At 35.8% G+C, this 16,773-nt stretch overlaps 1 protein-coding gene across 1 annotated transcript in view; it reads left to right on the top strand.

Moving 5' to 3' along the window:
- Window positions 1-16,773, top strand: part of LOC144346426 (uncharacterized) — a 106,423-nt gene that overhangs the window by 62,973 nt on the left and 26,677 nt on the right. The window contains 17 exon segments of the mRNA XM_085490995.1: window positions 2,660-2,830; window positions 3,325-3,516; window positions 4,717-4,894; window positions 5,103-5,349; window positions 6,444-6,568; window positions 7,578-7,746; window positions 8,576-8,737; window positions 8,978-9,141; window positions 10,221-10,489; window positions 11,044-11,264; window positions 11,541-11,750; window positions 11,896-12,142; window positions 13,156-13,371; window positions 15,650-15,743; window positions 15,845-16,105; window positions 16,259-16,395; window positions 16,479-16,730. Of these exon segments, the coding sequence (XP_085347121.1) occupies window positions 2,660-2,830; window positions 3,325-3,516; window positions 4,717-4,894; window positions 5,103-5,349; window positions 6,444-6,568; window positions 7,578-7,746; window positions 8,576-8,737; window positions 8,978-9,141; window positions 10,221-10,489; window positions 11,044-11,264; window positions 11,541-11,750; window positions 11,896-12,142; window positions 13,156-13,371; window positions 15,650-15,743; window positions 15,845-16,105; window positions 16,259-16,395; window positions 16,479-16,730 (3,315 nt within the window).

Below are 16,773 nucleotides of genomic sequence, written 5' to 3'. Positions count from 1 at the left end.
ATCGTATAAGTAATTAAATAAATAAGTAATTGAACAAATGTATAACCTTAATGACTGTGAAACGAATTACTGTGCAAGCTAGTTTACATTCACGTGTGGTGTACAATTACATTCAAGCCACGGAACATTGAACCCTGTGTGAGCCCAGTCAAGAAAATAATGAATGTGAGATTCATCATCGCCAAAACCATGGCAGTGTTGAAGATATGAAAATGGTTGGTAGGTTCAATTTCGTGGTAAAATGTTGTGTAAATTCGTTGTACTTGTGAATCCTGATTTATCACCATATTATTGAACGCGAGAACAAATATGGTGACCTCCAGCATCAATGTAGTTGTATGATCAAGTCACTGCCGTAAGGAGATATTTCTTTTGTTTCGCTTACCAACATTGTATTGTACTTCTTTCCTTTATTTTCCTTTACACATTTGGAAACTTGCATGGTGCACTTTCACCCCCACCATCCCCAAATTACGAAGCTACCATGTCGATTAGTAGGTATAGGATGTCTATGTGTGTTGATGACTACGTCGTTGTGTAAGGGCTCCTCGTACGTAAAATGGGGCACATTCCCAGTAAAAATATCTATTTACACAGAGCTGAAAACATTCGCCTACATGTGTAAATTCATGTTGGGATTTGGAGAAAAAAAACTCGTAAAACATACCGTGACAGGAGTGATCAATTTTGGTGCCGATTGTTGGTGGGCTGATCAGCATGTCGGATTATTTCTGAGAACGTTCTTCCTGTGGGAAATCACAAAATCATTAGCACTAAGTAAGCTGGTTTACCTTATTTTTGTGTCAGAGTACTCTGTACAAATGACATGAATCGACATGCGATGATTACCAAAACAATTTGACAATCGGTGTCTCATTTGTTCACCGCTCCCTCAACACGGTGATTTGTTATGACGGTGGTTTGTTATGAGCGGTATTTTCCCCGGCCCTTTTCGTCGGAAATTACAAATTCATTGGCTCTAATATATCCTAGTTTACTTTTGTTGCTTCATCCGATTATTCTGTACATTGATTTTACCACAGTCCCGGGACTGTGATTTTACTTAGCAAAGGAAACAATCGGTGTTTGGCTTTCTTATATTCACACTATTGCAACACCTTATGTGGGCCCCCAGCGTGAGCCTCGTGTTTCACTATTTTTTTCATTGAATATTACACCGCACGATATCCCTCAAATCGGAAGGCACATTTATTGCTCGAGTTACTGTTCCTATTAAGTTAAGCCATGGAGCAAAAAAGAAAATATGGTTAAGCTGAATACCATGCTTCATGTGGAATGTATAGACCGTGATGTCGGCGTTAACTACTGGATGCACAGTGGAAACCACTGGGGCAACGCCACGCTGACCGGCGTCTCCTGCCTGGTAAAAAAAACATGCGGGACGGGGTGCAGGGTTTTAAGCCATCGTAGATGTTTTCGAAACGCAAATTAGCGAATAGGTTTTGTTTCGAGCCATTTAAAATGTCCTGTGTGTATTTTTGGTTGGTACTCATCGCGTGCGACGTGCCCCAGATAGTGTCAATTTATACGCAAAACAAATGAGACGCGTTGGGGATTACTTTGAATTTTATGTACCGAGAAGTACGTCTGCCGTAAATTGTTAATATTTAATTATGTTATGGTACTGAGCTGTACGATGGTTGTAATTTTACCATGTCGATTTTCGGGATTTACAAACCAATCCAAAAGATTGTGATGCCTTCCTTATTAATATATGTAACTGAAAATAAATAAATATAATATTTATTGACACACATATTGATATTAAGATAGTGGTTTGAATGTTAGATATTTAGATTGTGATTGTTTGTCAGAAATTTACATAGTTGTTCTTGCTACTTCACGTTTTCCGTGTTAACTAAATTTCTAAAATATTTTTAAATGCCCTATAAGTTTATTTTGGGCATTTATTTGTTTACTATTTTTGTTGCATTTCATTTTCCCCAATGTTTTATGAATTATTTCAGTTTTCTTTTTAATGTTGCAATTTTGTGTAGACTTTTTATGCATATTTTTAAGTAGGCTTATTGTAGGTATACGATGTCTATGTGTGTAGATGACTACTGGTGGCTCCTTATTTAATAGATTATTCATAATTTGTTTATCATTTTCAAATATTCCTGAATATTACATCATGATCCCTATTCCCTCAGCACACGGGAGTTCTTTCTAAGCTTTCTTTGATTTGCGATTGTAAGAGCCATTTACTTTACCTTGGTTGTGGGGCAACCAAGAACATGGTTGTAACAATACTCGTGATAAATAGCTACTAATTCATCGTATGAAACATTATCAACTTTCTCTTGAGTAAGTCACTGTACCAAGACAACGGGGCTTGACCAATGAGGTCACTCGTTAAATCAACGGGGCTTGACCAATGAGGTCACTCGTTAAATCCGACTGGCCTAAGTATTTTATAATGTGTTATGTGACCATCTGAAAAAGTATATTGTATGTAATTGTGTAATAATTATTATGTATGTACCCATATTATTATTTTGCTCATAATATATAACGCCCTCTATGGAAAAATTTACAAGAAGTTCTACTTATATGCAGTGTACCCAACTTCAATTGTTTTCTTTTTTAATAGTTGTGAATTTAGATTTAATATTTGATGTTTCTGTTTTGACTGTAGTGGACCTGCGTTCTGTGGGACATTCGGACTTGCCTATCGTAGTGGACAAAAGCCCACCTGACCCTGGTGTTGTATTTGATGGCGACAACCATGGGGTGGATATTGATTTTCAGTCAATGTCCCGCGTCTGTGCTAATTGGCAGAATTTCAATGATTTGCAAAGCGGAATAAGTAAGTTCATTGTATTGTTGAAATATGTACATTTAACCCTTCTCTTGAGGTCTTCATTTGCTGGTATACTGGAAAAAGTAACCCATTGCGAATGCCTGTACCAAGGTGTATGAATAATGAGCATTATTCACAAAATACACAAACAATACCATGTATGTATTTATTGCCCAATAAATTCTGGGTGAATTTTGAAATTTGCATTAAATGCACTATAAAAACAGAACACTATCTACAAGGGAAATCCTATATACTCATCACAAATGACTGACAAACTAGAGAAGTAAAAACATAACAAGTACACCATATCACATAAATTGAATAAATAAGAGGCAGGTATGTGGGCATTACGGCAAAATGTACCTTGATGCCATATAAAAGGGAAAATTTAAAAAATGACAGCCAGTTAGATGGTTGTAATTCTTTTTACAAAGCAATGTTGTGTGTACCATTTTATTTCGATATAAGAATTCATATCAGTTGTCTTTGTCTTACAGGTAAATATACATGGGGTGTTGGAACTAATCCAGGGAATGACGACGTTGTTAGTTTTCATGATATCCCACATACAGTATTACAGCTATGTAGTATGAATATCAGCTTGACTCACAACACAATATATTACTCTACAGTCTTTGCTTATAATGCTGGTCACAAACGACTCAATGTATCTGTAATCTCAAATGGAGGTATGTAACAATATTAGCTCCATTTTCATCAAAGTCAACAGAAAAGAGCTTTTCATATACTTGGTGTTTAGAAGTCACCATCGTCCGTATATATTAGCCCATTGCTTTGATACATGATATGTACCATACATGGGTTGATGTTATTATTCTCAGTAAAAATAAACATATTATCAACTTCTTCTGAAATGAACCATCCTGATTGCTTTGAGACTTTGTAGTTATGTAAGTAAATAGATGGATCTCTAGCTATGGAGGATATTTCAAATTTTTAGAGAGTAATGTTGTTCATGTTTGGTAAAACATATTATCAACTTGTTCTCAGAAAGTACCCTGGTGATAAAACTCTACTATGTCATGATTGTAATATGCATAGAGGTAATGTATCTCCCTATTTGAACTGTGTTATAAGAGTTTAGCAGTTTTGTACCAATTATCAATACACTACGTGATCGCAGATTATGCAAATTTGTGTGGAGCCAACACGCTGGAGATATATTTGCAATGATTGATTGCTGATCGTAACTGGATAGGTCATATTGACCATATGAGCACTTGACTTTTTCTTATGTAATTTTATGTGACGTCAGAGATTTGACTTGCATGTCCAGCTTGTGACTGTAAGTGCGCGTATATAGCACAAGCCATTTAGATCCGATCTTAATTGAGTGGTAACTGTGAGGTTCGCGTATGCCTACATTGGCAACGTGCATTGAGTTCGAATTTCGTCTTGCATGTTTAAAAAACAGCTTCTCTATATAAAAAACAAATTAGGTAATCCCCTCAGATGCTTGTACATTCTAGTGAGGATCGCATATTTTCTTTTATGATTCTCCAATTCTCGTTACTTACATACGCTGAAACAAAATATAATATACATAGTATTTACATGGGCAATGCATCCATGTTGAAATTGTGGTGTAAAACACATATTTGTCATAGCACTGAATACCAAACTCCGCTGTCACTCTTGATTATTCAAATTCGAGTCTTGTTTTTCTAACAATTATTATTGTTTATAACACCCTAAATAAACAATAGCCGGTAAATTACATTCTGAGTTTACAGTACTGTTTACACAAGCATTTTTGTTCAATATTATTTAGACCCTCATTCCTCCAACACGTGTAATACAATCATTGGTATGAATTGCTATGCATGTGCTATCAGTGCTATTATCGCTCTGTATTTCTTACTTTCCAGTACTCTACGATGCCACAGCTCCAACCACAGGTGAACTACGTGATGGTTTAGATCCTCATACTGATATGATGTATTCATCAGAATCATCATCGGTATCAGCTAACTGGGATGGGTATGATGACCCAGAGTCTGGAATTAGAAAATACGATGTCAGTGTCTATAGAAAACATCCCGACATGCTAGATAGTATGTTTATTTTGAGCTACAATTTTGTTTATTTTAACATATTAATGAACATTTTTATACAACAGCTACATATGTAAGTAATTCAGTTCAGACTCGTATGAACATGTGTCGCGGGAGGGTTATAGAGATATCATGAATGCTTACAAAACTCAATTACAGACAAACGATATCATTTTGTGTGTAATATCATTTTCAGATAGCACCAACACGACGTCTACCATACAACTCATCCATGGTGTTACATCTCTAACGCCAGATACCAATTACATCAACTGGCATCACTTCCATTTACATCATGGAGACTTTGTTTATGTGCATCTGGATGCTGTCAATAAAGCTGATAACCCTACAACTACACAGTCTGACGGTTTCACTATTGATATGACTAATCCCATCATGCATTTCTTGGGAGATGGAGTAAATACTGGTGTGGATTTGCAGTATTCTGTAAGTATTATAGATATAAAGATAGGGGGACCAGGGAAGTTGTGCTGTAAGTATTCTAGATACAAAGATAGGGGGACCAGGGAGTTGTGCTGTAAGTATTCTAGATACAAAGATAGGGGGCCAGGGAGTTTAATTTTTCGGGAAGTTGAAATAACATACCCAACCATAAATCCTTAAATATAAGTCTTGTAGACAAATTTACAATCCAAGTACATAAAACAAATTAAAAAAAAATAATAACAAAACTAACCAACTGACAAGCAGAGTACAATACGTAGTCAAATCAGAAAGTGAAACATATTTACGCTACATAAAACGATGTCCGGTGTTTTGGAAAGAGTGAGCACATCCTTCTGTTAAAATCAAATGGTTTCTGAATGAAACTTGATGTCTACATCAACTAAATGATATTGGTGCCATTGGAAGTCATCGGTTTTATTGTATTTAACTACAATATCATAACATTGCAATAAACCCTGAATGTTAAGGCCAGTCGTTCGATTTGACGAAAGACGATAATGTCTCATACCGAATGAGCATATATAAGAGAGAGTAGAATAAAGGTGTGAAAAATTGTGATGAAAATAAAATCATCTTTCCTGTCATATTTTTTTTAAAAAAAAGCTGTTCATTGGTCAAAATAAGACAAAGCAGAAGAAAACACAGAATCTGTAGTTTCCGTAATCTCAATTTCAGCTTTATATATTTCACGAATATAAACTTTAGGATCCTTGAATGTACGCCATCGGAAGGTTAAAATAAGGATTTTGCTCGAACCATTTGTTCTTAACTAATTTCAGGTAGACAGCGCTATTTGTTACTATTGTAATGCCGATACATACAAATATAACTATATATATCCTCCGAACTTCTAGCATACTGATATATAATCTTCAGTGTAGAAAATATTCGCATCAGTCTTGTTCTTAACAAAGTAGTTGAAAACTTATCGAATTACTATGTATTTGAGGCAACTAGTATTTAGAGTTAGTATTTCGATGTGAGTGGTTTAAATCATAAAATATCCAATTCGCAACTATTATCAATTGTTATTGTACGAATATAAATTTGAATACAAACTATTCGTTTTTCAGTCAAGTACAACAAAACTCTCAGTTAACTGGAATTTTGAAGATTTTGAATCGGGCATCGATCATTATGAGTTGGCTGTATTTCAAACTCAAGGCGGAACACGAAGGCAGATTTATCCAAGAGTTAGGTAAGTAATATATGTTCCTTACGGCCATTACGACACGGCGTCAAATTAAGTTACATCTAGCTTATGGGTTAATTTCAAAGTTGTCTTTAGTATGGATTCAAAAAAACAAGATGCAGCCCACGTGTCCATGCCATGATAACGGGGTCACCGGACAGTTTTTCGAGGTTACAAGAGTTCAAAATGTCGTGGAAAATGGTCGAACCAGGCATTTCGACATTGGTTTCTATGGTGAGAATATTTCTTCATATCTCACAATTTTACTCAGTGACACGGGTGAACAAGTGATTTTTCAAGATGATAATATTTTTTTTATATATTGTTTGCTGTTTACCTCATCAATTAACATTTCATTTTTCATAAACAAATAGGTGTGCCCTGGCAACACTAATTGCATGCCCTACTCGCAATTGTATGTGTTGTACTCTAGTCAACGTGTTTTTAAAATATCACTACATAGGAACAAGCTTTAATTTGCTTCATACTTAGTATGCATAATCCTCCCCAATAGTCAGTTACATTTTAAAATCAAAAGTCAAGGTCACTGTATATTTGTATTTATGTTTAAAATAAAGTTACAAGACAACATCACCTTAAAACGCAAATGACCCGAATGTCCATTTACATTTTCAGGTCAATATATGTTTATGTATGTTCACACTAAAACTACAATGAGAAGTCTTTGCCTTCAAACTTATCACAAATGTTTCCTGTGTGACCTCAATACATTTTAAATTCAAATATAAAGGTAATAGTATATTTGCGTATAAAGCCCAGACTGTGGTATGAGTAGTAGGTGGGCATCTGAGTGTTGTGTAGTTGAATATGGGTTGATCTCATTAGTTTATGGACATTCATTATGACATGCCTCGTTTATTTGGGTTGGGCCTGATTTATTGTGTTTTGGGTGTAATTGCAAATGTTCGACCATATAGATTATGTTCTGGGCTGGGTTGCAAATATTAAAATACGATAATTTCAATGTTTCTATATATGTATATATATATTCCAGAACTGGGTCATTGACCGTGTCTCCTGAACAGACTGGCTGGTCATCAGATAATCCTTTAACACTGCTAGCTGGTATACATTATAGTATCAGAGTCACTGCTGTTAATGGTGCTGGTTTGTCTACTGTCCACGATACTGATGGCGTTATTATCGACCCTACACCTCCCCGGGTACGTATCACGGGGTAAATCTTCTACTCTCGGGTTCTCCACACTTGTCAGGGGGGAATCTCGTCTCGTCTCTTTATCGCGTCCCCTTGAGGTATGGGATCGGGAAAGTCACTTATACTTTAAAGTCAAATAAGACACGCACAACGAAATACGTTTCAACTCTCGTCTTAGTCGGTCATTCGAGCACTCTATAAGACACAGCGCCCTGGGGAAAAGTCCCCAAGACTCTTTTAGACCGTTTCAACACTCGCCCCAAGGCTCTCCAGGACTGCACTCTCGACTCTCCAGGACTGGACTCTCAGACTGCGTCTATCGTGTTGTGCTCCCCAAGACCAACTCAAACTCTCTTTATTCATTTTCAAAACTCTAACCAATTACAAAGCAGTAAAAAGACTCTAGGGCGTAACCTTCAATCATAAAGCCAATCACACTAAGTACTGAATACGTCATATCTTTTGATTAATCGTTCACTACATTAATAACTATGGATATAAACTGTCAGAATGAGTAGTCTAAATAGCGGTGGTTATCTGGTAATTAGTTCCAAATCACTGAGCCAAGTTCCGTCCAAAACTTCAAATAGGCCTAAACGATGACAGACATAACACAGCAATTTAGCTAATAATCAGCTAATTAAGTCGATTAACAGATACGCGAAAACAAATTCATGACAAAGACATTGATAGCTCAATTGCTTGTTCGTTTGCTGTCATCATTACGTTTTCTGAATTCTGAAGGGTGTAATAGAACACACTTAAGCATGGATTGTTCATACGTACATTCTGGTAAATATCATTATTTGAAACTGATATGTAATCCTTTATTTCAGATGAAAAAAGTCTTTGTTGGTGTACTGGCTGGTGAGAGTGAGGAATTATATGACGATTTCGTCCTCCAAACAGATCTCAATGGTATCCTAGCAACATGGTTTGCTACTGACGCAGAGAGTGGTATTCTGTCATACTGGGTTGCTGTAGGAACTGCAGCAGGTGTGCACTGGATTTGTCAATACATTACATTTGTTTCTTATTTTTCCATTATCCGTTGAGAATTCTATATCATTTTCACACATCCGTCATACATGTAACACTATTGGAGATGAATTGTCGTTCAATGACGTAAAATAACATCTGGATAGGAACTTTCTGACTGGTCATGTTCAGTTTTAGGAATCGGGCGAGATCGCTTTGAACGTTATTTACGTAAATATTTGTTTTCAGATGGTTCTGAGGATAGTTTCGTTAGTGATTATCGTAATATGGGGAATAAACGTGAAGGCTACATTGATGGATTGACTTTAGAATTGTATGATGAGATCACCGATGGACCAATATATTATATCATTGTGAAAGCAGAGAATGGTGCAGGTAGTATGTCTACCCTTTTGGTGTCCAGGTAATTTCTAAATATATCTTATGCACTTCTGGGAGCATTGTTGTTGTGTCGGACCTAAGGCTAGGGCGTCTTTTCAGACACGCCTTTCTTTCTGACCTGTTCTATATCTCTCCTTGCCATTCGCCCCAAGCGTGATCCACGATGATGCTGTTGTTCTCGTTGCATGTCATTATACTGACTTTCCAAATACACAGACACTGTGCGTTCCTCTGTGATTTATAAAGTATTTTGTATTGTTCACAATATCACCAGCCCACTTCACAGCAGTATAAAATAATATGAGGTCATTACGAGGATACCTCAAAGTATACACACAAAGACAGTACAGTGGGAGTATCATACTTTGCATACTTTGAGGTATACTCATAATACCCTTATTATTATACATCTTTTTCTTCCGAGGATATATATCATTGGAAAGCCGAAAGGTTTAGAAAGAATCAGCGAACTTCTTTGTGCGGAGTTCGGTCAAACTCCGGGTCAAACCCAGGTGACAACCATGTTTGTTTTTATTATTAGAGGACGCTTACACGCGTAATTATTCCATATTTGGAATTCGCATTTTCTTATATAGTAGGATGAAAATACCTCGCAAAACACCGCACAATTACAGCACGCTGTAATTATGGCGTTACAGTGTAAGATGTATAATATTTGGTTTTATCATTAGGTCAAACTTGGAATTAATGTTTCCGAATAGAGTAGTTTCAAATTGTTGCATGCCTTGTTCCTGATTTATTGAAGATCGTGGATTTAGATTTTGTAATGTTTACAATACTTGCTTGCAATTTGTAATCCAAATAGAGACCAACTCATCTACATATAGTAAACAAGATCTATATGCCGAAGTCTAGATGACTTTTTATATCGATTAGAAATTGTTAAAAAGAAGGAGGCTTATGTCAGCCACTTGTATGATGCCTCTTTAAACGAAGAATGTGTTTGTCATGCCATATTTTTTAATTTTGACCATGTCAGTTGAGTTTTTGTAGATAGCTTAGTGATGCCAATTTAATTTGCTTCGTATATCTAGCTTTGAATAAAAGTATAAGTATAATTCTGTGTCTATTTGGTGTCAGTCCAATCAAGGTTCTACAAGGTGACATAACTGGCTTGACTGATGATGGACCAGACACACAGACCATTGCTGGCAGCACAGTCAGTATTGACACTGACTATCAGAAAGAGAATACCATAGTCACTGCACAGTTTCATGGCTTTGAGAGTCAGATACACGGTATTGTGCATTACGAATGGGCTGTGGGGTCGAGACCGAGACTAGATGATATTCAACCTTATACTAGTGCTGGTATTGTCGTAGATGGTGGTCATGACAACCCCGGAGAAGGTCAGTAAAAAATTAATCACACATTGTTTTTGTATAGAAATGAAATAGCCACTGTGTAAATTAATTGTAGTGGATTTGATATTCACTGTTCATCATGGCATATGTATCACATAATCAATCTACATTCAGAACAGCATCTGATAAATTAGAAAAATAATAAATGACAGTAACATTTTGTGGTCACTGAAATTTTGTACTGAATTCAGTGAATACAAAATAGTTGAAAATGTTGCAAGCAAAATAAAAAAAAAGAAGTAAAAATATTTCAGCATCTATTTTGGAAAAGTAGTAGACCATTTTCTATTTTTCGTGAGACTATTCATGTAATCAAACATAAAAAAATAAGTCATGGGATTGTAATGGTGTCAAAACAACACATGGAATTCAATCAACACTGTAGTTTGCGGTTTCAATAATGGGCTACTTTTGATGAAGTGAGGATATCTCAATACCATGTCCATCTCTGTAAGATTGGTTTTGACCAGGAACATTTCTTGTTTGCTGTATTTCAATTCAGTAAATTGATCCATCATTAGAATTTGTTTTCATTGTAGGTTTGAGTGGTTCAGGTAAAGCACAGATGCCATTACAGCTGGATAGTAGTATGACATACTTTACTACAGTCAGAGCTATAACAGGTGCTGGTAATGTACTAGATTCTGTCAGTGATGGCTTCACAGTTGATTTGACATCCCCTGTCATTACTATAGACAGTCTGGGTGTTATGGTTGATAATGATACTCTTAATCTAGATGTAAATACTGCACATTATCGGGTGAGTTAAGGAATAGGATGTTTCTTGCTTTTATAATTCATTCATGCTTTTTATCTCGCAATGTGTGTGACTTCAGGTGGGATCTTCATCTCATATCCCATCAGTTGCTTACCATTGCTTTTTTTATATATCCTTTGTGATACTTTAAACGAAGACGATCACATCAGCATACAGTATTCACACCTATCTGTGGAGTATGTAAATCGCAGTCAATGTATACAATCATTCCGTTTGTTTCCATAATGCGTATATTAAATAATTCTTCCTTGATTACAGAAATCCGTGGGTTCATTGGCTGCTGAATGGGGGATAATTGAAGATGAAAGTACCACCGTATACACTTCATTCGCTTATGGAAGTTATCCTGGTGCGAATGATATATACAATATAACTGACGTCACTGATGGATATAGTGTGCCTAATGGTATGGTGGTACCAGAGGGAAATGGAAAACCAAATATACTCACATTGAGGTCACTCAACAAGGTGAATCTAATATATTGTTGTTTCATGTGTGTATGTAAAAACTAATGTTCGAAATTATGTGAATCCTTGGGTTGTAATTTCAATATTTCAAAGCACATGTAGATATTTACATAACAGAATTTTGAAACCTATTTGTTGTTAATAGGTTGGTTTGTGGACTGAGTCTATATCCGGTAGTGTGACTGTTGATACATCTCCACCAATAGCGGGAACTGTAGAGTGTCCTAGATACAGTGTAGCAATTGATGAACTGTTCTGTTCTTGGAGTCATTTCTATGACGAGGAAAGTTTTATATCACATTATGAATTTGGCATTGGAATGTCAGAAGGAGATGATTCCCGATTCCCTTATACACGGATTCATGCACAGTTCACCGGTCACAGAGTTAGAGGTAAGCTAAAGTGATAACACATCAATGATAGGTATTTGAGTAAATTATCATACACGAGTCGAGTGCGTTCGTACAAATATTTGGCCGAAGTCTCGAAGAGAGGTCATATATGTGTACGGAGGCACGGGTGCATTGTCTGACTTACAATTAATCTACTACATCTGGGGTTTGTTTGGCCATTCACCTTTAACTGTTTGTAAATGTGTACACTTGGTTAGAGCTTTGTTTCTACTTTTCACATTTATATATTTAAAAACATCGCAGGTGGAATATCTTACATTGTATAATCAACCTGGAGGGGGGTCTCTTTATAAAATATGTTGCATATGCTGAAGTAAAAAAAAGCGTAAAAGAGGTGTTATTTATTTATTTGACGCGTATACACATAAGTGTTAAAAAAGAAATCCCATGAATTCCTGTTAACTCAATTTGAAAACAGTATGATTTTAGTATGTATATATATTTGAAAAGGGGTATGATTTTACAAAAATAAGTACGTGTTTAGAGCTTTTTGAAAAGCCATACTTCAGCATGGGTACCGGGTTTGACTTGAAGTAACCTCCACCCCCACCCCCCACCCCCAGGATAATCAACACTATTTATTACTACATTTAGACCATGGTAAGGTTCGAAAACCAACCACTTCTATCAAATGTCGAACCCAAGCAGGAGCTTTACACTAGTACATAATTTCTGTTTTCTATAAATAAGGTCACAGACAGTCATGTGTGTTAATTTTAGAGATAATGCCCCGCTGGAACAAAAAGTTAGTTCATCTCAGACATAGATACGACGCCTGGTACTTTGTGTGGCATTGTTGTCATATAACATTGATAATTAAAACTATTACTCTTGAATATTCATTGTTAAACTGTTCTGTACTTCACTGACTAAACTCACATGTGTTCTGAGAGCTCTTTTATGTGAACGTTTGCGCACATTGACAGAATTTCACCCCTAGTGTTATTTAATATTTTGTTGCATGACAAAATGAGTATCATTGTCTTTTCCAGATTTACAAAATGGTAGTCTGCAGCACAATGGCGTATACTATGCAACCCTCATTGCATACAATGGCGTCGGTTTGAAATCACAATCTTTCTCACTACCTATTGTAATTGATAGAACACCTCCAATACCAGGAAGTGTTATTGAGTTGAGTGGAGTTGATGAAATCGATGTTACCACAGACAATGCAGAGCACATTCACACGTGCTTTGTGGATGGAGGTAAATTCTTGTTTTAAATTAAAGGATATTTGCTTAATTCAAGTGGGGAGTAACCCCAAAGAGCTATTTTGGCAAATATTGCGTGTGAACAGAATACAAAGAAGTACATGTGATTTTTATAATGTATTGGTCAGAACACGTTAAAACATACCGATATTAAACAGGCATTTTGGGGGAACTAAATAGAAACCACCATATCGAACTACAATGAAAGAAACAATTTCCAACTTAATAATGAATGTAAATATAACAAAATTAAAGCATTGAACATCTATTCCGGTGATGCAAAATTAAAAACACCTTGGTGTATTTTTTTGAAGAACTACAGGAAAAATCGTACACAAATATCGGAGAATATATTCTCAGCGAAAAATGACTTTATTTTGAAATGGGGATCGTTGAAAAATATCCACAATGATTTATTTCATTGAAACCCGTACTTCGTATTTTGTTTGTCTTGTAACTGTCACTTTTCTCAGGTGTATCTGTATTAAGTCTAGTCGAGTAAAATGCACCAAGGCGAATGCGATTTAAAGGACTCTGACCAAACATGTGGCGTTTTATTCTATGACCTACAACTGCTTAGTTCCAGCAAAGGTGCAACGTCTGATTTACCATATCGATTTGCAAAATATGCCACAGTTATGTAGCCAAGACAATGTCGGTTTAAAATTGTAGAAATTACACTCTGCATAGTGTGCTCGGTGGTATAATTAAGAAACACTCGCGCTCGTGTCAGGACCGAAATTGTATGTTATATCCGATAAACCACACTTTCTCTTGGCGTTTCATTTTTAAACCAAAAACCAGCACAATGAGTGAATATATAGGAAAATGTATGATCTCATCCTAACACGTAATGACCTTAACAATCAATAAGGAAACCCCAAGGCACAAATTTCATAACATCTAAAAAATAGTCTTAACATTAAAATAGATATTAACGAAGGACAATATTATCTATTTTGAAATAGACACGAAAAGGTTTCAATATGTAATTTAACTAGGACTTCAGAAACTACACAGAATTGAAGCATATATATTTATTATCTATAAAATACTTTGTATTGAGCTAGTTAGTTATATAATAAAAAATGCAATGGTAAAACTATTGGTCGAGTACACAGTCAGATGGCGCACACGTGATAATAAAATAAATACGATATTTATTATATGGGGGCCGCCATCTTGAATGACGCATAAAACTAAATAAGAGACAAGTTGTGAAACGCGTTTTTCAGATTCTTACAAATCAGGACAAAAATACCAATCTTTCACAAAAATACGGTCCGTTGGGGTTATATTAAGCCAACCGATAACAAAATTCGGTCTAATTCGTCGTTTTTGTGAAAGATTGGTATTTTTGTCCTGATTTGTAGGAATCTGAAAAACGCGTTTCACAACTTGTCTCTTATTTAGTTTTATGCGTCATTCAAGATGGCGGCCCCCGTATAGTAAATATCGTATTTATTTTATTTTCACGTGTGCGCCAGCTGACTGTGGTCGAGTAGTCGCCATTGTTGAAATTGGACATGTGATTGAAAAATAAGCATGAATGAAAAAAGATTATGTAAACGAATATTTTCGTGGGATCTGTATACATTTGACTTTTACGATGTACGATTGGTTACGTGATATTGATATATATATGCTAATGGGGATATATCTAATTTAATAATAGCGTAGAATGGCTCCCAAAACAACCCAAATTAAGCCAGTTTATGGAAAGGTATTTTCATTTTCACACACGAAGTACACGCTCCCTCCTAGAAAGATGCAATTTTGTGCTTCGTGTTTTTATACACTAGTCATCATAAATTATTAAATAAACAGACGTTAATACTTTAACGCTTTCCAGATCCTATGAATGCTGGCGATTGTTCTGGCTTCCATTTGAATGTGTGTTTGAATTTCATTTTGAAAATGACGGATTTGAATTGATGAGCGTGTTCGAAATGAAATGTTCTTTTTTCCTGACTACATGCTTATTATTCAAATAATTAGTGTAAGATTTCCCGTTCCTCGCCAATATATACTCAAATATGTTCATTTTGTTATTATGCACCTAGTATTCTGCTATAATTATCAAATTATTTTCTGTGGTTTATATTCTTTTCACAATGTAAGTCTTAGACATAAGTGCCATATCAGCTAACAGGCTTCTGGTATAATAGGCTAATATTTCCGATATATGTGCCATGCCTTCATTAGTTGCTTCAAATGTTTCTAGCTAGCTCACTGTAGTTGTTTTAAACGTTCTTTCATTCTCTTTTTCCAGACTGTGCAAATGAAGATGCTGTTTGTCAAAAATCTTTGACTCAGATTTCTCTGACATGGCAAGCCTTTCATGATCCTGATACACCTATTATCAGGTTAGGTTTATTACATAGCATCATTTTCTATTTCATCCAACATCATGTACCGCACCATTATATTATTCAACTTATTATTGACATTTTCTGTTCTTGTTCAGGTACCAGGTTGCTGCTGGTACATCACCAGGTGGCACACAACTACATGAATATCGGGATGTACCACTAAATTCTTACTACACAGTTATAACAGGGCTTGATTTAACTGATGTTAAACAGGGATATGTGTCTGTTAAAGCTACAAATGCTGCTGGATTGACGTCTACTGCAATGTCTAATGGTGTATTCATCAGTCGAATTACTCAAGGTTTGCCCTCTATTGGTGAAAGTTATGTATGGGATGGTGACACCGATAAAGACTTGTAAGTTTTCACAAGCAACCCTTTCAACACGATAATTATACTTTCCAATGTTGGCAGATTTTCCTGAATTTTGTCTTGAATAGTTGAAAATAGTTTTAAACTGTAGTTTATTTTATAAGAAGAAAACAAGTTAGTGTTCTTTCTTTTCTAAAGGGATTATCAAGAAAGCATTGAAATGCTGAGTGGTCATTGGGATTTCAGTGGTGATCCTTGTCCAATCAGAAAATATGAATGGTCTATCCAAGGATTTGATGGTACAGAAATACAACCAATGCTGGAACTCCCTGAAGGTATATTTGTTTTATATATATTATAATTACATTAACAAGGAAGCACGAGTATATATCTGGGACTACTCATATTTCTGTTGCAGGTCAAACATATGGCCAAAATGACCAAGTATCCTTACAAGATGGAAGGTCATATTACCTTGTTGTCAGGGCAACCAATCTCCTTGGATATAAACAAACCCTCAGATCTGATGGAATCTCAATACAAACAGATCCGTTGTTGCCAGGCCAGGTCAAAGATGGTGATGTGACTGGTTTTGATATCAACTACCAACCATCAGTGACTCTGTTATCTAGCAATTGGGATGGATTTGGACTTGATGGACTTATGCCAGGTCAGTGCAGTTTTGTTTATTATTTCGATGCTTGTGATTTGTA

Source organism: Saccoglossus kowalevskii, chromosome 16 (assembly GCF_978046115.1).
Source record: "Saccoglossus kowalevskii chromosome 16, keSacKowa6.1, whole genome shotgun sequence".
Taxonomy (NCBI): domain Eukaryota; kingdom Metazoa; phylum Hemichordata; class Enteropneusta; family Harrimaniidae; genus Saccoglossus; species Saccoglossus kowalevskii.
Note: the sequence above shows the minus strand (reverse complement) of the source record. Positions and strands in the feature narration are given on the sequence as shown.